Consider the following 19,532-nt stretch of genomic DNA (forward strand, 5'->3'; position numbering starts at 1 on the left):
ATAAATCGGGAATAGGGTGCCATTTGGGACACAAGCCCACCACACTAATGTTCCCCGAGCCCATCAGAAGGTAAACAGCATTCAGGGGTCAGAGGTTAACACCTCTTCTGTGTCCTCTATGGGGTGTATCATTAAATACACTGTGGCTCAGTGCCCACCCACTGAAGTCGGAGCGGTAGTCACACACACACACACACACACACACACACACACACACACACCAGGGTCATTACGAGAAAGTAATCTAATTTAATTGCCCAAATAGAAGGATTCCATTTGTCCGTACTAAAATATCAAATTACATTTCATAGAATTTCTAACATGGAGGTCACGTCGCAGAAGCTGAATGACCCTGGAAGCAACCAATCTAGTAGTAGAATTACAGTAAATCCTAACGACATTCTGACTTGGTAAGAAACAACATCATCTTTATTGGTATATGTAGATTAAATGCAGTTCCACTATTTTACAGTCCCCTATTTGCCTGGTAACTTAAAACATGGTGACAGCATACATGTTGCATTATCATCACTTCATAACAGTCTAATTCTACCACTAGTTTTAAGTACCTTTATGTATTAATTGCACGCAGTGTAATTTCCTAATAATTTGTCCTGTCCAGATGAACAGGACAAATGCATAAAGCAGTAGCAGACGATAAAACAAGGATCATTTGGCATCCAAATAGTTACAAATTGTTAGATTTTTAGAAACAAGCACTGGGAGGTGCCCATTGTTTCCTCATGACTTCCTCATAGTAGGTAGCCTAAATAGCAGCAATAAAAGGATTGCAAACTAAAGTGCTAAAATAAGGCAAGCAGTTTTCAAATACTATTCTAAATCATTTCCAATACTTCACCTAGGCTCGATTGGAACTAATAGAATATTGGCAAAACGGCAAACCCTGTCCATCTGGCACTTCAGACAGGTTAAAGCAAACGCTAAAAGATTTGGAAAGATTACAAACACTATTTGAACCCAGGACTGAATAAAATAAGGACCTGGCAAGTCAATCTACTCACCGACGGCAGGTTGGCGCAGTTGGATTTGACTTCGTACTCGATGTAGGCCGCCTCCCCCCCTCCCTCGGCACGGCCGAACTGCGTGTAGCACAGGTCCCTGGTGGAGTTGATCCTCTGGTCCAGATCGTCCAGGTTAAACATGCAGAGAGCAGAGTCCTCACTGGGCCGTGTGGACGAGGTCTGATGTGTGGAGAACACCCCCAGAAGCACCTCGGCTTTCCCAGCTTCGCCCCCACTCCCCCTGGGTGGTAGACCAAGGCGGACAGCTTGGAGCAGGTTGTAGCTCTTACCGGCTGCCGAGCGACAGGCCAGAGGAACTTCCACATACGAGTAGTAGGCCTGGTCATCCAGGCAGACACGCGACACGTAGGTGCGGTACTCGCGCGACTGGGACTTGAGGTCACGCCGGTAGAAGAGGAAGTAGACATGCTGGCGCTGGGCAAAGGAGGCCACGAAGTGGTGGTCGTACTCCGAGAGGCGGCCCGCCACCGATAGCTTTGCAGTTTCTTCGTAGGAAAAGACAGGCTCCTGGACTAGGTTGCGCGTGGAGATAGGTGGGTGGCTGCTGGTGTAGCCGCGGCCCACAAAGAGCACGGGTTGGCGGTCAGGGCGGGAGCGCACCACCAGGCCCACCGTGCTCACATTGGGGTGGTTGGCTGCCACGTATTGCGTGTCCACAGGCCGCTCGGCTGAGAACAGCACCGTACCCACAGAGTCTAAACTCCGCTTCTGGCAGATGCCCTGGTTGACGCTGCCACATGTGATCAGTTCCATAGAGTAGGGGTCCACCAGCAGGAGCTTATTGTGGTTGCTGGTGGGCCGCGCCTGTGGGCAGTTGCTCTCGGTGATGGGAGGAAGGCACTCACGGCTGTCCGTCACGGGTCCGGTGTTGAACTGGAGTTCGGCAGTCAGGTGGCGGTCCAGCTGGAAGAGGCGGTCCTGCGCCCCCACGTAGACACGTCCCACCGCAGGGTCCGGGTGCAGGGTCATGTGCTCAAAGAGGGTGTCGTTGCGGGTAAAGGTGGGGTAGGGGGAGGAGGCCCAGGCCAGGCCATAGGAGGGCCAGCAGGCAGCTAGCAGCAGCAACAGTACTGGGGCTGGGACCGCCACCAGGACTGACAAACCACGTCGCACCATCCCCGGAGGCATGGCAACCAATCTGGCAACCAAGGAGAGAAAGCAAGGGATTCACACACTTCACAAACTAGATAGATAACATACTGTATATAGTTATGAGAAACATGTATATTCACATCATTTAACTTCAAGACATCAAATATACTGATAAACTACAGCTTATACATAGATTAATGAATCAGAAAATGTTCCCCTCACCATTTGTTTCCAACAATGTGTTACAGAGGCATGTCACCCCTTGACGTCCCAGCAGCTTGGTTTGGTTAAAAACACCTCTCCTATGTCACCAATCTGTAAAACAACGAGACAGTTAATATCTCTGTAAACCAAGGAACACCAGTTCAAGTGCAATTTGAAACCAATAACGCACTTTTACAACATTAAATGGTACAATCAAGCCACATGTCAAAAAACATTGACCCCGTCAGCGCATTTTCATGACAAATTGGAGAGAAAAAAAACATCTCAAATTCAGCATGCAAAAGTCCAAATTGCCCCCTAATATCACAAAAACAACACCCACTGCATTGTGTACTTTGCATTGCCCAAACACCTCGGGTTAGCAACAAGTGTTAACACCAACTCTCGTTACCCCAACACCAACGTTAGCATGTTTCTTACTGAACAAATCCCTTCATAATGCAAACACAAACATAATGCAGAAATAATTAGTAATTTAATCCTGCTCCCGAAGTTACACACGTGACCAACCAGGGTTCGTCTCCAGCGCTTTCCCCGAATGAATGATCCTAAAGCCTAGACGTCTTGGGTAAATCTCATGTCTCAGGTAAGGTTACTCATCACCAAACCACCTCTATAACAATACTATAGTTGTGCACTGTGTTGTCTTGATAGTCTGACTAAATAGAGCTCATTGGAAAGCATTCCCACTGAAATGCAAGTCAGACCTGCCTTTGCCAAACAACATCGTTTTCACCGGTCTGGGAAGCCCTTCTTAACACAAGCCAGGTCACACAGAGAACGTTCAGTACGCCAACTTCCAGTACGCCAACTTCCAGTACGCCAACTTTCAGTACGCCAACTTTCAGTACGCCAACTTTCAGTACGCCAACTTTCAGTACGCCAACTTTCAGTACGCCAACTTTCAGTACGCCAACTTTCAGTACGCCAACGCTCAGCCCTCCCCATTGCTACGAGGCAAAAGCACTTCATTTGAGCAGTCACTAACACCCCTGGATACTTTTATCACAGCCATTCCTGGCACCAACAAACTGAGTCTGTCTTAAATGTCACCCTATTCCCCATTTAGTGCACTACTTTTGACCATAGGGCACAGGTCAAAAGTAGTGCACTATATAGGGAATAGGGTGACATTTGGGACAAATCCTCTCTCTACATCTCCCTCTCCACTTCTCCCTCTCCATTAACTGACGGCGCCAGAGGCAAAGTCTCTCTTGATTGATGCCTTAGTTAGTGAAAATTACCAGAACATTCAAAACATGCAATCCAAACATTGAGTCGGGATTCAGAAGGAAGAAAAGAGACACTGACAAACAGGAGCCAAAATACAGACCCTCCCCTTTAACCTGGCAAAGGAACAACAAGAACCACAATAGAATCGCTGTAGAAGAACAAACCCTGCCCACCTGGCACACCAGGCAGGCTAAAGCAAACGCTAAAAGTATTTGAAAGATTTCATATGGTATTTGAGTCCAGATTTGTTTGTGAGCATGACTCCCGTTTGACTTGGAAATGATATAGGGGAACATATGAATGGAATGGTGATTAAATTCTCGTAGTTATCGAAATCGGATTCCCGCTCTAGGGGAAGTCGTTTTTTTCCCCCGCTTTAGCCGGCGGGTTAGGTATCACTGTGTGAAAGGAGAGAGGTGAGGAATTGTGGGCTTGTAGTTGGTTAATCTTTAATGTTTCATTCACCTTAGTGTAATGGAGTATTCCTTTCCCCTCCATCTCTCTGCTGAATGGAGTGGACACAGAAGCTAATGCACTAGATTCCTATGGTCAAGCTGTGCAGACTGAACAGAGTATACAGTATCTAAGCCTATCACCAAAGTAAAGCTGCAGACCAAGCCTGTTTGTGGAGAGCCTATGTACAGTGGCAAAACAATATGTGAACCCTTTGGAATTACCTGAATTACCGGGACTGAGAAACCCCACCGCACCATCCCCGGAGGCATAGCAACCAATCTGGAAACCCAGTAGAGAAAGCAAGAGATTCAAGAGACACACACTTCACAACCTAGATAGGTAACATAGACATCTCAGAAGACCTAAGATTAAGAATTGTTGACTTGAATAAAGCTGGAAAGGGTTACCAAAGTATCTCTAAAATGCCTTGATGTTCAGCAGTCCACGTTAATAAAAATTGTCTTGCTACTATCCCTAGGAGTTTCCATCCTGCAAAGATGACTGCAGGAGCACAGCGCAGAATGCTCATTGAGGTTAAGAAGAATGCTAGAGTGTCAGCTAAAGACTTACAGAAATCTCTGGAACACGCTAACATCTCGGTTGACGAGTCCACGATATGGAAGAAGCCACTGCTGTCCAAAGAAACCATTGCTGCAAGTCTGAAGTTTGCAAAAGTGCACCTGGATGTTCCACAGCGCTACTGGCAAAATATTTTATGGACAGATGAAACTACAGTTGAGTTGTTTGGAAGGAACACACAACACTGTGTGGAGAAAAAAATGGCACAGGACACCAACATCAAAACCTCATCTCAACTGTAAAGTATGGTGGAGGGAACATCATGGTTTGGGGCTGCTTTGCTGCCTCAGGGCCTGGACAGCTTGCTAACGTCGACGGAAAAATTAATTCCCAAGTTTTTTGCAGGAGAATGCTAGGCTATCTGTCTGCCAAATGAAGCTCAACAGAAGTTGGGTGACGCAACAGGACCACGACCCAAAACACAGAACTAAATCAACAACAGAATGGCTTGAACAGAAGAAAATATGCCTTCTGGAGTGGTCCAGTCAGAGTCCTGACCTCAACCTGATTGAGATGCTGTGGCATAACCTCAAGAGAGAAGTTCACACCAGACATCCCAAGAATATTGCTGAACTGAAATAGTTTTGGAAAGAGGAATGGTCCAAAATTCCTCCTGACCGTTGTACAGGTCTGATCCACAACTACAGAAAACATTTGGTTGAGGTTATTGCTGCCAAACGAGGGTCAACCAGTTATTAAATCCAAGGGTTCACATACTTTTCCCACCCTACACTGTGAATGTTTACAGTCTATTCAATAAAGACATGAAAATGTACAATTGTTTGTGTGTTATTAGTTTAAGCAGACTGTCTATTGTCTATTGTCGTGACCAAGATGAAGATCAGATCAAAATGTATGACCAATTTCTGCAGGAATCCAGGTATTTCCAAAGGGTTCACATACTGTTTCTTGCCACTGTACATGCTTCTTTGTGTTTGTGAGATGTAGCCTAAATAGCCTCTATGGGTTTTCAATTTGACATTCTCTCATTGGTTGTATGGCCCTTGGATACGGAAAGGTCGCCATGGATAAAGCCTGGGTTTCAGGCATTGTGCCAATCGAGAAATAAGGGCCAGGAGACAAACCCTAATAGGACCAGACAGGGTCCATTAACCAGAACAGGAGGAAGTACACTGGTCTGGGCCAAGCTAAGTGACCAGGCGACTATGGAGCATTCCTGGGAAGCCTTCATCTGTTTGACTCCCACACACAACCACCATCTCATTCAAACCCAAATCATTTCCCCAACTGATAGGGGAGAGAGAGAGAGAGAGACACACACCGCGAGAGAGAGAGAGACACCGCGAGAGAGAGAGAGACACACCGCGAGAGAGAGAGAGACACCGCGAGAGAGACACACCGCGAGAGAGAGAGAGACACCGCGAGAGAGAGACACCGCGAGAGAGAGACACACCGCGAGAGAGAGACACACCGCGAAAGAGAGACACACCGCGAGAGAGAGAGAGACACACCGCGAGAGAGAGAGAGACACACCGCGAGAGAGAGAGAGACACCGCGAGAGAGAGAGAGACACACCGCGAGAGAGAGAGAGACACACCGCGAGAGAGAGAGAGACACACCGCGAGAGAGAGAGAGACACACCGCGAGAGAGAGAGAGACACACCGCGAGAGAGAGAGAGACACACCGCGAGAGAGAGAGAGACACACCGAGAGAGAGAGAGACACACCGAGAGAGAGAGAGAGACACACCGCGAGAGAGAGAGAGAGACACCGCGAGAGAGAGAGACACCGCGAGAGAGAGAGAGACACTGCGAGAGAGAGAGACACTGCGAGAGAGAGACACACCGCGAGAGAGAGAGAGACACACCGCGAGAGAGAGAGAGACACCGCGAGAGAGAGAGAGACACACCGCGAGAGAGAGAGAGACACACCGCGAGAGAGAGAGAGACACACCGCGAGAGAGAGAGACACTGCGAGAGAGAGAGACACCGAGAGAGAGACCTAGAGACATTACCACAAACCAGTGCTCGCAAGCTTCAGTGCTCCCTGAGAACTGATGGAATGTGACTAATGATAAGCCACAAACGGAGGGAGCTAAAAAGAGAGCGAGAGAGGGGGTAGGGTAGCCATTAATTAAGGGGCCTACCCATAATGCCCCATTTGACAGCCACTCATTCACAGACCGGGGGGAGAGATGGAAGAATAGAGCAGGTTTCTAATTAGTGACCAATTACTGCTTACATAAAACACCCAAACAGTGGTCTGTGGAAAAAGGACTCCCACCCCATCCCACTTTTTTAAATTTCTCTCAAACACACACACACACTTGTAATAAACAGTCCTCCTCTGCACTTCAAACAAATAAACACACACTCATGCACGCCCCCACCCCCTCCCAGACACACACAGAGCATTCCCTGGTCTGGGCAGAAAAGTGGGACTTATCAGATCTGGAGAGTGCAGTCGGCCATCTGCAGTCAGTCACTCCTCAACATCAACAAAGTGTTTACAAAGGATGCTTTAGTGGCCTTCAGAAACTGTGTTCAATTACACAAACACGGAGGTCGATGTCCCTCTTCCACCCGTTTGCAGTACAACTGTTACCGCTCGCGCTCACACACACACACACACACACACACACACACACACACACACACACACACGGCTTGGGCGGTATACCATATATCGAGGTATTTGGCAAAAGCCACGTTTTTCCATACTGTCAATTTATACCGTTTAATACATTTGAATATTTTCCCCTACTTTTTAAGTAAATACCTGCACTTAACTTGTGCAATACGTTAGGAGATAAAGAAGATTGCATTTTTCACTTCACCGGTCACATAATTTGTAATTAACAAGCACACAATGAGGAGATACTGGAGCCTTGAGTCACTCACTGGTGTGCAGCATACACCAGGTGACCTAATTACAGTATGGAATTCACAACTAAATGTTTGCCAGCTAGATATCTTATAACTATTAAGTTAACCATCTAAAATGCGCTAAATGCTCAGCAGTTGTGCATTTGGTTTGCTGATTTAGTAGCTAGTTAGCTATCTAGCTCAGTGGTTAGCTTCTTCGAAAATCAAGCATTCGCTTGTTAACAGCAGACAATCCTTTCCTGGATCAAGAGCCTTGCTGACTAATATTTGTTTTGTGCGTGAAGCAAATTTAGTAGCATTTTTTTTAGTTTACAGTGCATCCAGAAAGTATTCAGACCCCTGAACTTTGTCCACATTTTGTTAAGTTACAGATTTATTCTAATATTAATGAAATTGTTTTTTCTCCGCTCATCAATTTACACACAATACCCCATAATGACAAAGCAAAAACAGTTTATAAATGTTTACAAATGTATTAAAATGTTTTCAACTGAAGTATGACATTTACACAAGTATTCAGACCCTTCACTCAGTACTTTGTTGAAGCACCTTTGGCAGCGATTACAGTCTTGAGTCTTCTTCGGTATGACACTACAAGCTTATTCTCTGCAGATCCTCTCAAGCTCTGTCAGTTTGGATGGGGAGGGTCCCTGCACAGCTATTTTCAGGTCTCTCCAGAGATGTTCAATCGGGTTCAAGTCTGGGCTCTGGCTAAGCCCACTCAAGAACATTCAGAGACTTGTCCCGAAGCCACTCCTTCGTTATCTTGGCTGTGTGCTTAGGGTTGTTGTCCTGTTGGAAGTTGAACATTCTCCCTAGTATGAGGTCCTGAGCGCTCTGAAGCAGATTTTCATAAAGGATCTCTCTGTACTTTGCTCCATTCATCTTTCTCACTAGTCTCACAGTCCCTGCTGCTGAAAAACATTCCAACAGCATGATGCTGCCACCACCATACTTCACCATAGGGATGGTTTTCGCCAGGCGATGACCAGTACCAAGAGTTCAATCTTAGTTTCATCAGATCAGATAATCTTGCTTCTCATGGTCTGAGAGTCCTTTAGGTGCTTTTTGGCAAACTCAGAGCGGGCTGTCATGTGCCTTTTACTGAGGAGTGGCTTCCATCTGGCCACTCTCCCATAAAGGCCTGATTGGTGGAGTGCTGCAGAGATTGCTGCCCTTCTGGATGGTTCTCCCATCTCCAGAGGCACTTTGGAGCTCTGTCAGAGAGACCATTGGGCTGTTGGTCCCCTCCCTGACCAATGCCCTTCTCCCCCGATTTCTCAGTTTGGCCGAGCAGCCAGCTATAGGAAGAGTCTTGGTGGTTCCAAACTTCTTCCATTTAAGAATGATGGAGGCCACTGTTCTTGGGGACCTTCAATGCTGCAGAAATGTTTTGGTACAGTTCCCCAGATCTGTGCCTCGACACAATCCTGTCTAAGAGCTCTATGGACAATTACTACGACCTCATGGCTTGGTTTTTGCTCTGACATGCACGGTCAACTGTGGACAGGTGTGTGTCTTTCCAAATCATGTCCAATCAATTGAATTTACAACAGGTGAACTCCAATCAAGTTGTAGAAACATCAACGAAAACAGGATACACCCGCAAAGTTTTTGTCGTAAAACCTGTTTTTCGCTTTATCATTATGGGATATCGTGTGTAGTCTGATGAGGAATTTTTTTTTTAACAGTATTGGACATGTCCCACTGCTCTGGGGAGAGACACTTGTCACTAGGAGAGAAGGCGGATGTTCACAGAAGTTCATGTTCAAACAAAAAGAGCCTCAATGGTCCTTGACACTTCCCGAAACCAGCTAACCAGATGTTCATCTGGATACTTATGAATTTGAGATCCCAAAATAGAAATGAAAACAAATAATTTATGTTGGACGTGGGGACAGTCACATCTGAAATCAGATGCTGGGTAAGCAGAGTGGGACAAACTGTCAATCACAGAAGGTATTTTATATTGATCCCAACAGCCGCCAGGAAGTGATGAAGTGTAGGCCTGACACTCATGGGAGTTTATCTCCACCCAAATAGGTGGATGTCATCACAACACATTGAAAAGGATCTACTGTCTGTTACCACACCATAACAAGCCTGTCAGAGGTCTCATCTGTGATTTAACTGAGATCTCTCACACACATACACACTTGGGCCAACTCTTCCACCCCAAGTTTTGACATTTTTTGGGTATGAGAGGGTGCATTCCAGGGCTGTAAGTGTCCAGCCAGCTGTCTCCATAGAAATTGCATAGCGTAAGGTTTTACATGTCATTAGAACACCACAGCACAAAATGGCCCCTAAGATTCATCTACACCAGAAATCAACTAGATCCAGTCTCTCTGACTTCATCTACACCAGGGATCAACTACAGTTGAAGTCGGAAGTTTACATACACTTAGGGTGGAGTCATTAAAACTTGTTTTTCAACCACTACACAAATTTCTTGTTAACAAACTATAGTTTTGGCAAGTCTGTTAGGACATCTACTTTGTGCATGACACAAGTCATTTTTCCAACAACTGTTTACAGACAGATTATTTCACTGTATCACAGTTCCAGTGCATCAGAAGTTTACATACACTAAGCTGACTGTGCCTTTAAACAGCTTGGAAAATTCCAGAAAATGATGTCATGGCTTTAGAAGCTTCTGATAGGCTAATTGACATAATTAGAGGTGTACCTGAGGATGTATTTCAAGGCCTAACTTCAAACTCAGTGCCTCTCTTCTTGACATCATGGGAAAATCAAAAGAAATCAGCCAAGACCTCAGAAAAAACATTGTAGACCTCCACAAGTCTGGTTCATCCTTGGGAGCAATTTCCAAACGCCTGAAGGTACCACGTTCATCTGTACAAACAAACGTTTGCAAGTATAAACACCATGGGACCACGCAGACGTCATACCGCTCAGGAAGGAGACGCGTTCTGTCTCCTAGAGAGGAATGTACTTTGGTGTGAAAAGTGCAAATCAATCCCAGAACAGCAGCAAAGGACCTTGTGAAGATGCTGGAGGAAACCGGTAAAAAAGTATCTATATCCACAGTAAAACGAGTCCTATAGCCATAACCTGAAAGGCCGCTCAGCATGGAAGAAGCCACTGCTATAAAACTGCCAAAAAAAAGCCAGACTACGGTTTGCAACTGCACATGGGCTCAAAGATTGTACTTTTTGGAGAAATGTCCTCTGGACTGATGAAACAAAAATTGAACTGTTTGGCCATAATGACCATCGTTATGTTAGGAGGAAAAAGGGGGAGGTTTGCAAGCCGAAGATCACCACCCCAACTGTGAAGCACAGGGGTGGTAGCATCATGTTGTGGGGGTGCTTTGCTGCAGGAGGGACTGGTGCACATCACAAAATAGATGGCATCATGAGGTAGGACAATTATGTGGATATATTGAAGCAACATCAAGACGTCAGTCAGGAAGTTAAAGCTTGGACGCAAATGCGTCTTCAAAATGGACAATGACCCCAAACATACTTCCAACGTTGTGGCAAAATGGCTTCAGGACAACAAAGTCAAGTTATTGGAGTGGCCATCACAAAGCCCTGACCTCAATCATATAGAAAATTTGTGGGCAGAACTGAAAAAGGGTGTGCGAGCAAGGAGGCCTACAAACCTGACTCAGTTATACCAGTTCTGCCAGGAGGAATGGGCCAAAATTCACCCAATTTATTGTGGGAAGCTTGTGGAAGGCTACCCACAATATTTGTCCCAATTTAAATAATGTAAAGGAAATGCTACCAAATACTAATTGAGTGTATGTGAACTTCTGACCCACTGGGAATGTGATGAAATAAATAAAAGCTGAAGTAAATCACTCTACTATTATTCTGACATTTCACATGTATTATTCTGACATTTCACATTCTTAAAATAAAGTGGTGATCCTAAGTGACCTAAAACAGGGAATTATTACGAGGATTAAATGTCTGGAATTGTGAAAAACTGAGTTTAAATATATTTGGCTATGGTGTATGTAAACTTCCGAAGTTCAACTGTTGATCCTGCCGCAGGCTGATTTCTTCTTGAGAGGATGGACATAATTACAAATCATTTAGAGACTGCAAATTGACTACAAGAAGCCCAAACATAATGTCAAACCATGCTTTAATTTGTATATGATCACATATCTCGCTGCGTGGGAATACTTTGAAACAGATTTCGAAAATTAAAAAATCACTTGGAGCTGATTTGCTGGTGTTTTTAGTTGTTTGTCGAAGAATAAAAAAATTAAAAAGCTTTTTATTTTCTTTTGCTCTGAGAACATGAAATGAAATCAGCCGTGAGCCCGCCAGTTGTGGAACCCTGATAAGCAGAGAGATGAGTCCATGTTGATCAAGCCAACATGCATGTGAAGAGATGGTGGAGGTGAATCAATAACAGTTCCAGTTCTATGGTAGGGTCGTCAGGAGAAGTCAATGTCATCCTGTGTGTGTGTGTGTGTGTGTGTGTGTGCGTGTGTGCGTGTGCACTTACATCAGGTGTATAAGTACAGCATGTGCGAGTATTGTTTGGGAACGAGTCACTCCATGTGCGAACGTGTGTGTTTGCGTACATTGGCATGTGTGTACCGAGTGTGTGAGTGAGTCTATAGTTCCATTGTTATCCAGAGGAGACAGTCATTCTACCACAATACAATAGCAGGGTTGGGACATTGACAGTAGCACAGAGACGTCAAATACAGACAAACAGTGACTCCCACCCTGTCATTAGACACTGAGATGCATCTCTGAAATGGAACCCTATTCTCTGTATATTATACTCCTTTTGATGAGGGCGAAGGGAATAGGGTGCCACTTCGGACACAAGCCCTTTCATTAGACACTAAGGCCCAGTGCTCCTAGACTGCATTTAACTGCTTAAGGGTCTGACCAATACAAATGAAGGCCTTGATAGTTCAAAGGCCCCTAAACAGTGATAATGGAACAGTCTTGGTTAGATAGGGGAGGAAGGAACCAAAGCAATCATTAAAACAGGGGTGGAGCTTTGTCATCATGTAATTCCAGACAGTGACAAAGAGACAGAGAGAGAGAGACAGAGAGAGAGAGAGACGAGAAAGACGAGAGAGACAGAGACAGAGAGAGAGAGAGAGAGAGAGAGAGAGAGAGAGAGAGAGACGAGAAAGACGAGAGAGAGAGAGACGAGAAAGACGAGAGCGAGAGAGAGACAGAGAGAGGGAGAGAGAGAGACAGAGAGAGGGAGAGAGAGAGACAGAGAGAGGGAGAGAGAGAGACAGAGAGAGAGAGACAGAGAGAGGGAGAGAGAGAGAGACACACACGAGATGAGAGGGGTAGATGGGGTAAACTAGAGACTAGAGAAAGAGACGAGAGACTAGAGCAAGATAGACCAGAGAGATTAGAGAGACTAGAGCGAGAGAGACTAGAGAGAGAGACAAGAGACTAGAGACTAGAGCGAGAGAGACTAGAGCGAGAGACTAGAGAAACTAGAGCGAGAGAGACAAGAGACTAGAGACGAGAGACGAGACGAGAGCGAGAGAGACTAGAGCGAGAGAGACGAGAGACTAGAGCGAGAGAGACGAGAGACTAGAGCGATAGAGACGAGAGACTAGAGCGATAGAGACGAGAGACTAGAGCGATAGAGACGAGAGACTAGAGCGATAGAGACGAGAGAGACGAGAGAGACTAGAGCGAGAGAGACTAGAGCGAGAGACTAGAGCGAGAGACGAGAGACTAAGGACTATAGATTAGAGACTAGAGAGACTAGAGCGAGAGACCGGAGACTAGAGAGACTAGAGCGAGAGACTAGAGCGAGAGACTAGACAGACTAGATAGACTAGAGAGAGACTAGAGGGAGAGCGAGAGAGACGAGAGACTAAAGCGACTAGAGAGAGAGACTAGAGCGAGAGACTAGAAAGACTAGAGACTAGAGAGAGACTAGAGCGAGACTAGAGACTAGAGCGAGAGAGACCAGAGAGACTGGAGAGAACAGAGCGAGAGAGACTAGAGAGACTAGGGAGACTAGGGCGAGAGAGACGAGAGACTAGGGAGACTAGAGCGAGAGAGACGAGACTAGAGCGAGAGACTAGAGACTAGAGCGAGAGACTAGAGCGAGCGACTAGAGCGAGCGACTAGAGCGAGAGACTAGAGCGAGAGACTAGAGCGAGAGACTAGAGCGAGAGACTAGAGCGAGAGACTAGAGCGACTAGAGAGAGACTAGAGACTAGACAGAGACTAGAGACTAGAGCGAGAGAGACGAGAGACGAGAGACGAGAGACTAGAGCGAGAGAGACTAGAGAGACTAGAGCGAGAGAGACTAGAGAGACTAGAGCGAGAGAGACTAAAGAGACTAGAGCGAGAGAGACTAAAGAGACTAGAGCGAGAGAGAGTAGAGAGACTAGGGCGAGAGAGACAAGATCGAGAGACTAGTGACTAGAGAGAGAGAGACTAGAAACTAGAGAGAGAGACTAGAGTGAGAGAGACTAGAGCGAGACTAGAGCGATTAGAGAGACTAGAGCGAGATTCTAGAGAGACTAGAGCGAGATTCTAGAGAGAGAGACTAGAGCGAGAGAGACCAGAAACCAGAGACTAGAGCGAGACTAGAGCGAGAGAGACCGAGACTAGAGCGAGAGAGACCGAGACTAGAGCGAGAGAGACCAAGACTAGAGCGAGAGAGACCAAGACTAGAGCGAGAGACTAGAGCGAGAGGCGAGAGCGAGAGCCTAGAGTGAGAGACTAGAGACTAGAAAGAAAGACTAGAACGAGAGACGAGAGCGAGAGAGACTAGAGCGAGAGACTAGAGCGAGAGACTAGAGACTAGAGAGAGAGAGACTATAGAGACTAGAGAGAGAGACGAGACGAGAGACTAGAGCGAGAGACTAGAGCGAGAGACTAGAGCGAGAGACTAGAGCGAGAGACTAGAGCGAGAGACTAGAGACTAGAGCGACTAGAGAGAGAGACTAGAGACAAGAGCGACTAGAGAGAGAGACTAGAGACAAGAGCGAGAGACTAGTGTGATTAGAGAGAGAGACTAGAGACTAGAGAGAGAGAGACTAGAGCGAGAGACTAGGGTGAGAGAGACGAGAGACAAGAGCGAGAGACTAGAGTGACTAGAGAGAGAGACTAGAGACTAGAGAGAGAGACTAGAGAGAGAGACTAGAGACAAGAGCGATGGACTAGAGTGACTAGAGAGACTAGAGCGAGAGACTAGAGCGAGAGACTAGAGCGAGAGACTAGAGCGAGAGACTAGAGCGAGAGACTAGAGACTAGAGCGACTAGAGAGAGAGACTAGAGACAAGAGCGAGAGACTAGTGTGATTAGAGAGAGAGACTAGAGACTAGAGAGAGAGAGACTAGAGCGAGAGACTAGGGTGAGAGAGACGAGAGACAAGAGCGAGAGACTAGAGTGACTAGAGAGAGAGACTAGAGACTAGAGAGAGAGACTAGAGAGAGAGACTAGAGACAAGAGCGATGGACTAGAGTGACTAGAGAGACTAGAGCGAGAGACTAGAGCGAGACGAGACTAGAGAGACTAGAGCGAGAGACTAGACAGAGACTAGAGACTAGAGCGAGAGAGACTAGAGAGACTAGAGCGAGACGAGACTAGAGAGACTAGAGCGAGAGACTAGACAGAGACTAGAGACTAGAGCGAGAGAGACTAGAGAGACTAGAGCGAGAGAGACTAGAGAGACTAGAGCGAGAGAGACTAGAGAGACTAGAGCGAGAGAGACTAGAGAGACTAGAGCGAGAGAGACTAGAGAGACTAGAGCGAGAGAGACTAAAGAGACTAGAGATACTAGGTCGAGAGAGACAAGAGCGAGAGACTAGTGACTAGAGATAGAGAGACTAGAGACTAGAGAGAGAGACTAGAGTGAGAGAGACTAGAGCGAGACTAGAGCGACTAGAGAGACTAGAGCGAGATTCTAGAGAGACTAGAGCGAGATTCTAGAGAGAGAGACTAGACTAGAGCGAGAGAGACCAGAGACCAGAGCGAGAGAGACCGAGACTAGAGCGAGAGACTAGAGACAAGAGCGAGAGACTAGAGTGATTAGAGAGAGAGACTAGAGACTAGAGAGAGAGAGACTAGAGCGAGAGAGACTAGGGAGACTAGGGCGAGAGAGACGAGAGACAAGAGCGAGAGACTAGAGTGACTAGAGAGAGAGACTAGAGACTAGAGAGAGAGACTAGAGCAAGAGACTAGAGAGAGAGAGACTAGAGAGAGAGAGACTAGAGAGAGAGAATAGAGAAAGAGACTAGAGACAAGAGCGATGGACTAGTGTGACTAGAGAGACGAGAGCGAGAGACTAGAGCGAGACGAGACTAGAGAGACTAGAGCGAGATTCTAGAGAGAGAGACTAGAGCGAGAGAGAGAGACCGAGAGAGACCGAGACTAGAGCGACTAGAGAGACTAGAGCGAGAGACTAGAGCGAGGGACAAGACTAGAAAGAGAGACTAGAACGAGAGACGAGAGCGAGAGAAACTAGAGTGAGAGAGACTAGAGCGAGAGAGACTAGAGACTAGAGAGAAGAGAGCGAGAGACTAGAGAGACTAGAGCAAGAGAGACAAAGACTAGATCGAGAGAAAGAGACTAGAGACTAGAGCGAGAGACTAGCGCGAGAGACTAGAGCGAGAGAGACTAGAGAGAAAGAGACTAGAGAGACTAGAGCGAGAGAGACTAGAGCGAGAGAGAGACTGCGATACAGAGAAACAGACTATGCAAACGGTCCAGTCATCATACCACATACATAGCTATATTACAAGTACACTCAATCAACCCTCACCAGTGTGAAGCTCCACAACAACCAAATGAACACAGCCTGTGTGAACTACCAGTAGGTGGCACTATAACATGTGAACCATAGGAGAGTCTATAGCGTGCCTATAAGGATATCTTGGAGGGTCCAGTCTTGTGAACGGAACTGCTGTTGGCTGCCACTGGCACTTAAGACTGTCCTAATAATATACACAACCTATGATGACACTGACCACGTTTACATGTACACAGTATTCTGGACAGTAGCTCATATCCCGTTTAAGGTCTTATTTGGGATAAGCTGTTAACATGCACCTTTGATTTCCCACTCACGAGTAACCCTGAATAAACAAAATATCCCAAATTTAAATTCATAAGGGTTAAATGGAACAATAAGTGAAATATGGACACTGACTGTAGGCCTACAACCTCTTACATTTAGAATATAATATTAACTTCTGAATTATGCATTTCTTGCATAAAAATTATAGAACAAAATGTTAATTTTGACTCTGGAACAGGAGAAATATGATTTCTTTATTTCAGCATCTCTTGACAAAATGACACTTATGCAAGCAGACAGTATTTCAACCGCACAAAAAATACACGTATTTCATAATTTTTTCAGCTTTTAATTTCCTTTAAACCGGTCAAAATTATGACATTTAAACATTTTACACCGGGACCAATCTTTCCACTGTTTTGGAGTTATTGGGTTTTCTCCCCGATCCCTAAACGAAACAGACAACTTCACCGGTGTTAACTAGATTACTCATGTATTCATTCCATCGATGTAAAACATCGTGCTGAGCACTTCTTTATTTAGTCATCTGGGGCAACAAGTTATGACAGAAGAGAAGCTGCATGTATCTTAACTATAGTTGACAAACAAATGGCCTTCCAAATGTCAAATTATTATATGGCCTCCCAAAAGTGGGAAATTCTAAGCAGAAAGCTGTCTAAGTTAGGGGAGAAAGCAGCCAGTTGGCATACGGTCCAGTATCAGCAAAATATATGAAGAGATTATTATGGTGGATGGCACTGGGCAGGTAACCTACTTTTTGAAGTGATTTGTTTGACAATCTGATGAAAACACCACACAACATCCATGATATGTGATTCTCAGGTCAGCATATCCCAGGCTTTTATCCAGGTTTCTCAGGTCAGCATATCCCAGGCTTTTATCCAGGTTTCTCAGGTCAGCATATCCCAGGCTTTTATCCAGGTTTCTCAGGTCAGCATATCACAAGCTTTTATCCAGGTTTCTCATAACCGAAAAAACGTGTAAAAGGTATATGGTGTTTAAATATGTCAACTCAAAAACAGAATATTGGTAAGCATGTAAATGTGGTCATTGGCCTGTTCCTGTTATAGACACCAGTATGGAGCTGCCCATGCAGTTACCGCCTGTTCCTGTTATAGACACCAGTATGGAGCTGCCCATGCAGTTACCGCCTGTTCCTGTTATAGACACCAGTATGGAGCTGCCCATGCAGTTACCGCCTGTTCCTGTTATAGACACCAGTATGGAGCTGCCCATGCAGTTACCGCCTGTTCCTGTTATAGACACTAGGGTCGTTGTATTCATTAGGAAACACAGTAGCAAAACTTTTTGCAATAAAACCTTTTTTATTTTAAATTAGTCCATCCCTGTGTCAGTTTTCTTCCATGTGGTGTTTAATGAATAGGACCCAGTTCTGAGTGAAGTTGTGTGAGAGGCTAGGTGAGTGGATACACCACTACTGGAGTAATACATTCAACGTCGCCCATCTTTTGTTCTGCCCTGCATGTTGTGGATGGACACCATCTGCTGTGTATTGATATTCCAGTTTTGTCCCTTTGGGCACCTGTAACCCCCCCCCCCCCTTGCTTATCTATGTTGAAATGCTTGGAATGTTCTTCCTGTGAAACGCATTAAACAATGCCCACGTTAATTTCTACTCCCGTCTCATGTCCTGTCCTTATATTAGTTGTATAAGTAATACAGTTTGCTATACAACACTACCAGTCTGCTGGTGATTACGACGTTTGTGCTCATTATCGTCGGCAGAAAGTCTGAGTTACATTCGTCATTTATTCATTTTTTCGCTGTAGAAAGATGCAAACGAAACGTGGAGCTAGCCAGTCGAGTGATGCTAGCTAACTTTTGATGTCACAGAAACGAGAGCCTTGAGGGATAGGAAGAGTTTCGCTGCGGGATAAAGTGAGTTAAAATAAGAAGAAAAAGGGTCTGGGAGTAAGGGACCGTCTGAAAAGTGTGAGAAAGAAAAATAAACCGAAAATGCCTGCATTGGTTGGAAATATAGGAACATTTGATGAATGTTTAAAGCAGAAATTGTTGTGCCAAAATTTTTGACTGCTATGGGACGAAAAAAATTACATCTACTGCGCAGCATCGTAACACCTGAAAAACCTGGTGATAAATCATATAATGAATATGTGGCTACCTTAAAAAGACATTCTCCCAAACCACTGATAATTGCATAGAGATTCATGAGAGAAATCAAGAGGGGGAATCAATCTCACAGCTTGTGGCTGTATTGAAACAGTTACAGTATCTGAACAATCAATGAGTGACACTATACGTGATAGGTTAGTGTGGCGCATGCGCAGTGAGGCATTTCAGAAACGCCTTTTGACTGAGAGTAACTTAACATTGCAGAGAGCAATAGAAGTGAGTACGTCAATAGAAATGGCAAATAATGACGCACAACAGCTAAGTGCATCGACCCAAGTGCATAAGGTGTCTACGGAGTAAAAAAAAACAAGGCAGGAGGTGGCAAGCCATGCTATCGCTGTGGGAAACCAGGTCACCAAACAGAGGAGTGTTGGTGCAAAGACTTAGACTGCAGAAGTTGTGGAAAAATGGGTCACATCAAACGTGCATGTAAAAACAAAGAGACACAATCAAACAAAAGTACTGAACAAAGGAAAAGCGACTTCAGGGAGCACAAAAAGAAAGCGCATAAAATGGAGCACACAGAGGATGAACAAAGTGATACCCTGTCTGAAGGGGAAGAATCTTTGTACAGTGGGGCAAAAAAGTATTTAGTCAGCCACCAATTGTGCAAGTTCTCCCAATTGAAAAGATGAGAGGCCTGTAATTTTCATCATGGGTACACTTCAACTATGACAGACAAAATGAGAAAAAATCCAGAAAATGAATTTATTTGCAAATTATGGTGGAAAATAAGTATTTGTATAAGTATTTGGTCAATAACAAAAGTTTCTCAATACTTTGTTATATACCTTTTTTTGGCAATGACAGAGGTCAAAAGTTTTCTGTAAGTCTTCACAAGGTTTTCACACACTGTTGCTGGTATTTTGGCTCATTCCTC

The 19,532-nt window shown here is 45.2% G+C and overlaps 1 protein-coding gene across 4 annotated transcripts in view; it reads right to left on the bottom strand.

Annotated features, from left to right (window-relative positions):
• The window catches only part of LOC110529031 (plexin-B1), a 185,574-nt gene that overhangs the window by 76,174 nt on the left and 89,868 nt on the right, over positions 1 to 19,532 (bottom strand). For 3 of the 4 annotated variants that reach the window (XM_036984099.1, XM_036984101.1, XM_036984102.1), the window contains 2 exons: positions 2,358 to 2,450; positions 1,023 to 2,181 (listed from right to left, as the gene is read on the bottom strand). In XM_036984099.1, coding sequence (XP_036839994.1) covers positions 1,023 to 2,171 — 1,149 coding nt within the window. In that variant the 5' untranslated portion in view covers positions 2,172 to 2,181; positions 2,358 to 2,450. Of the gene's footprint in view, positions 1 to 1,022; positions 2,182 to 2,357; positions 2,451 to 4,270; positions 4,329 to 19,532 lie in introns of all 4 variants that reach the window. The other variant, XM_036984100.1, reaches the window with a different exon arrangement.

Source organism: Oncorhynchus mykiss, chromosome 7, assembly GCF_013265735.2.
Source record: "Oncorhynchus mykiss isolate Arlee chromosome 7, USDA_OmykA_1.1, whole genome shotgun sequence".
NCBI classification, from domain to species: Eukaryota; Metazoa; Chordata; class Actinopteri; order Salmoniformes; family Salmonidae; genus Oncorhynchus; species Oncorhynchus mykiss.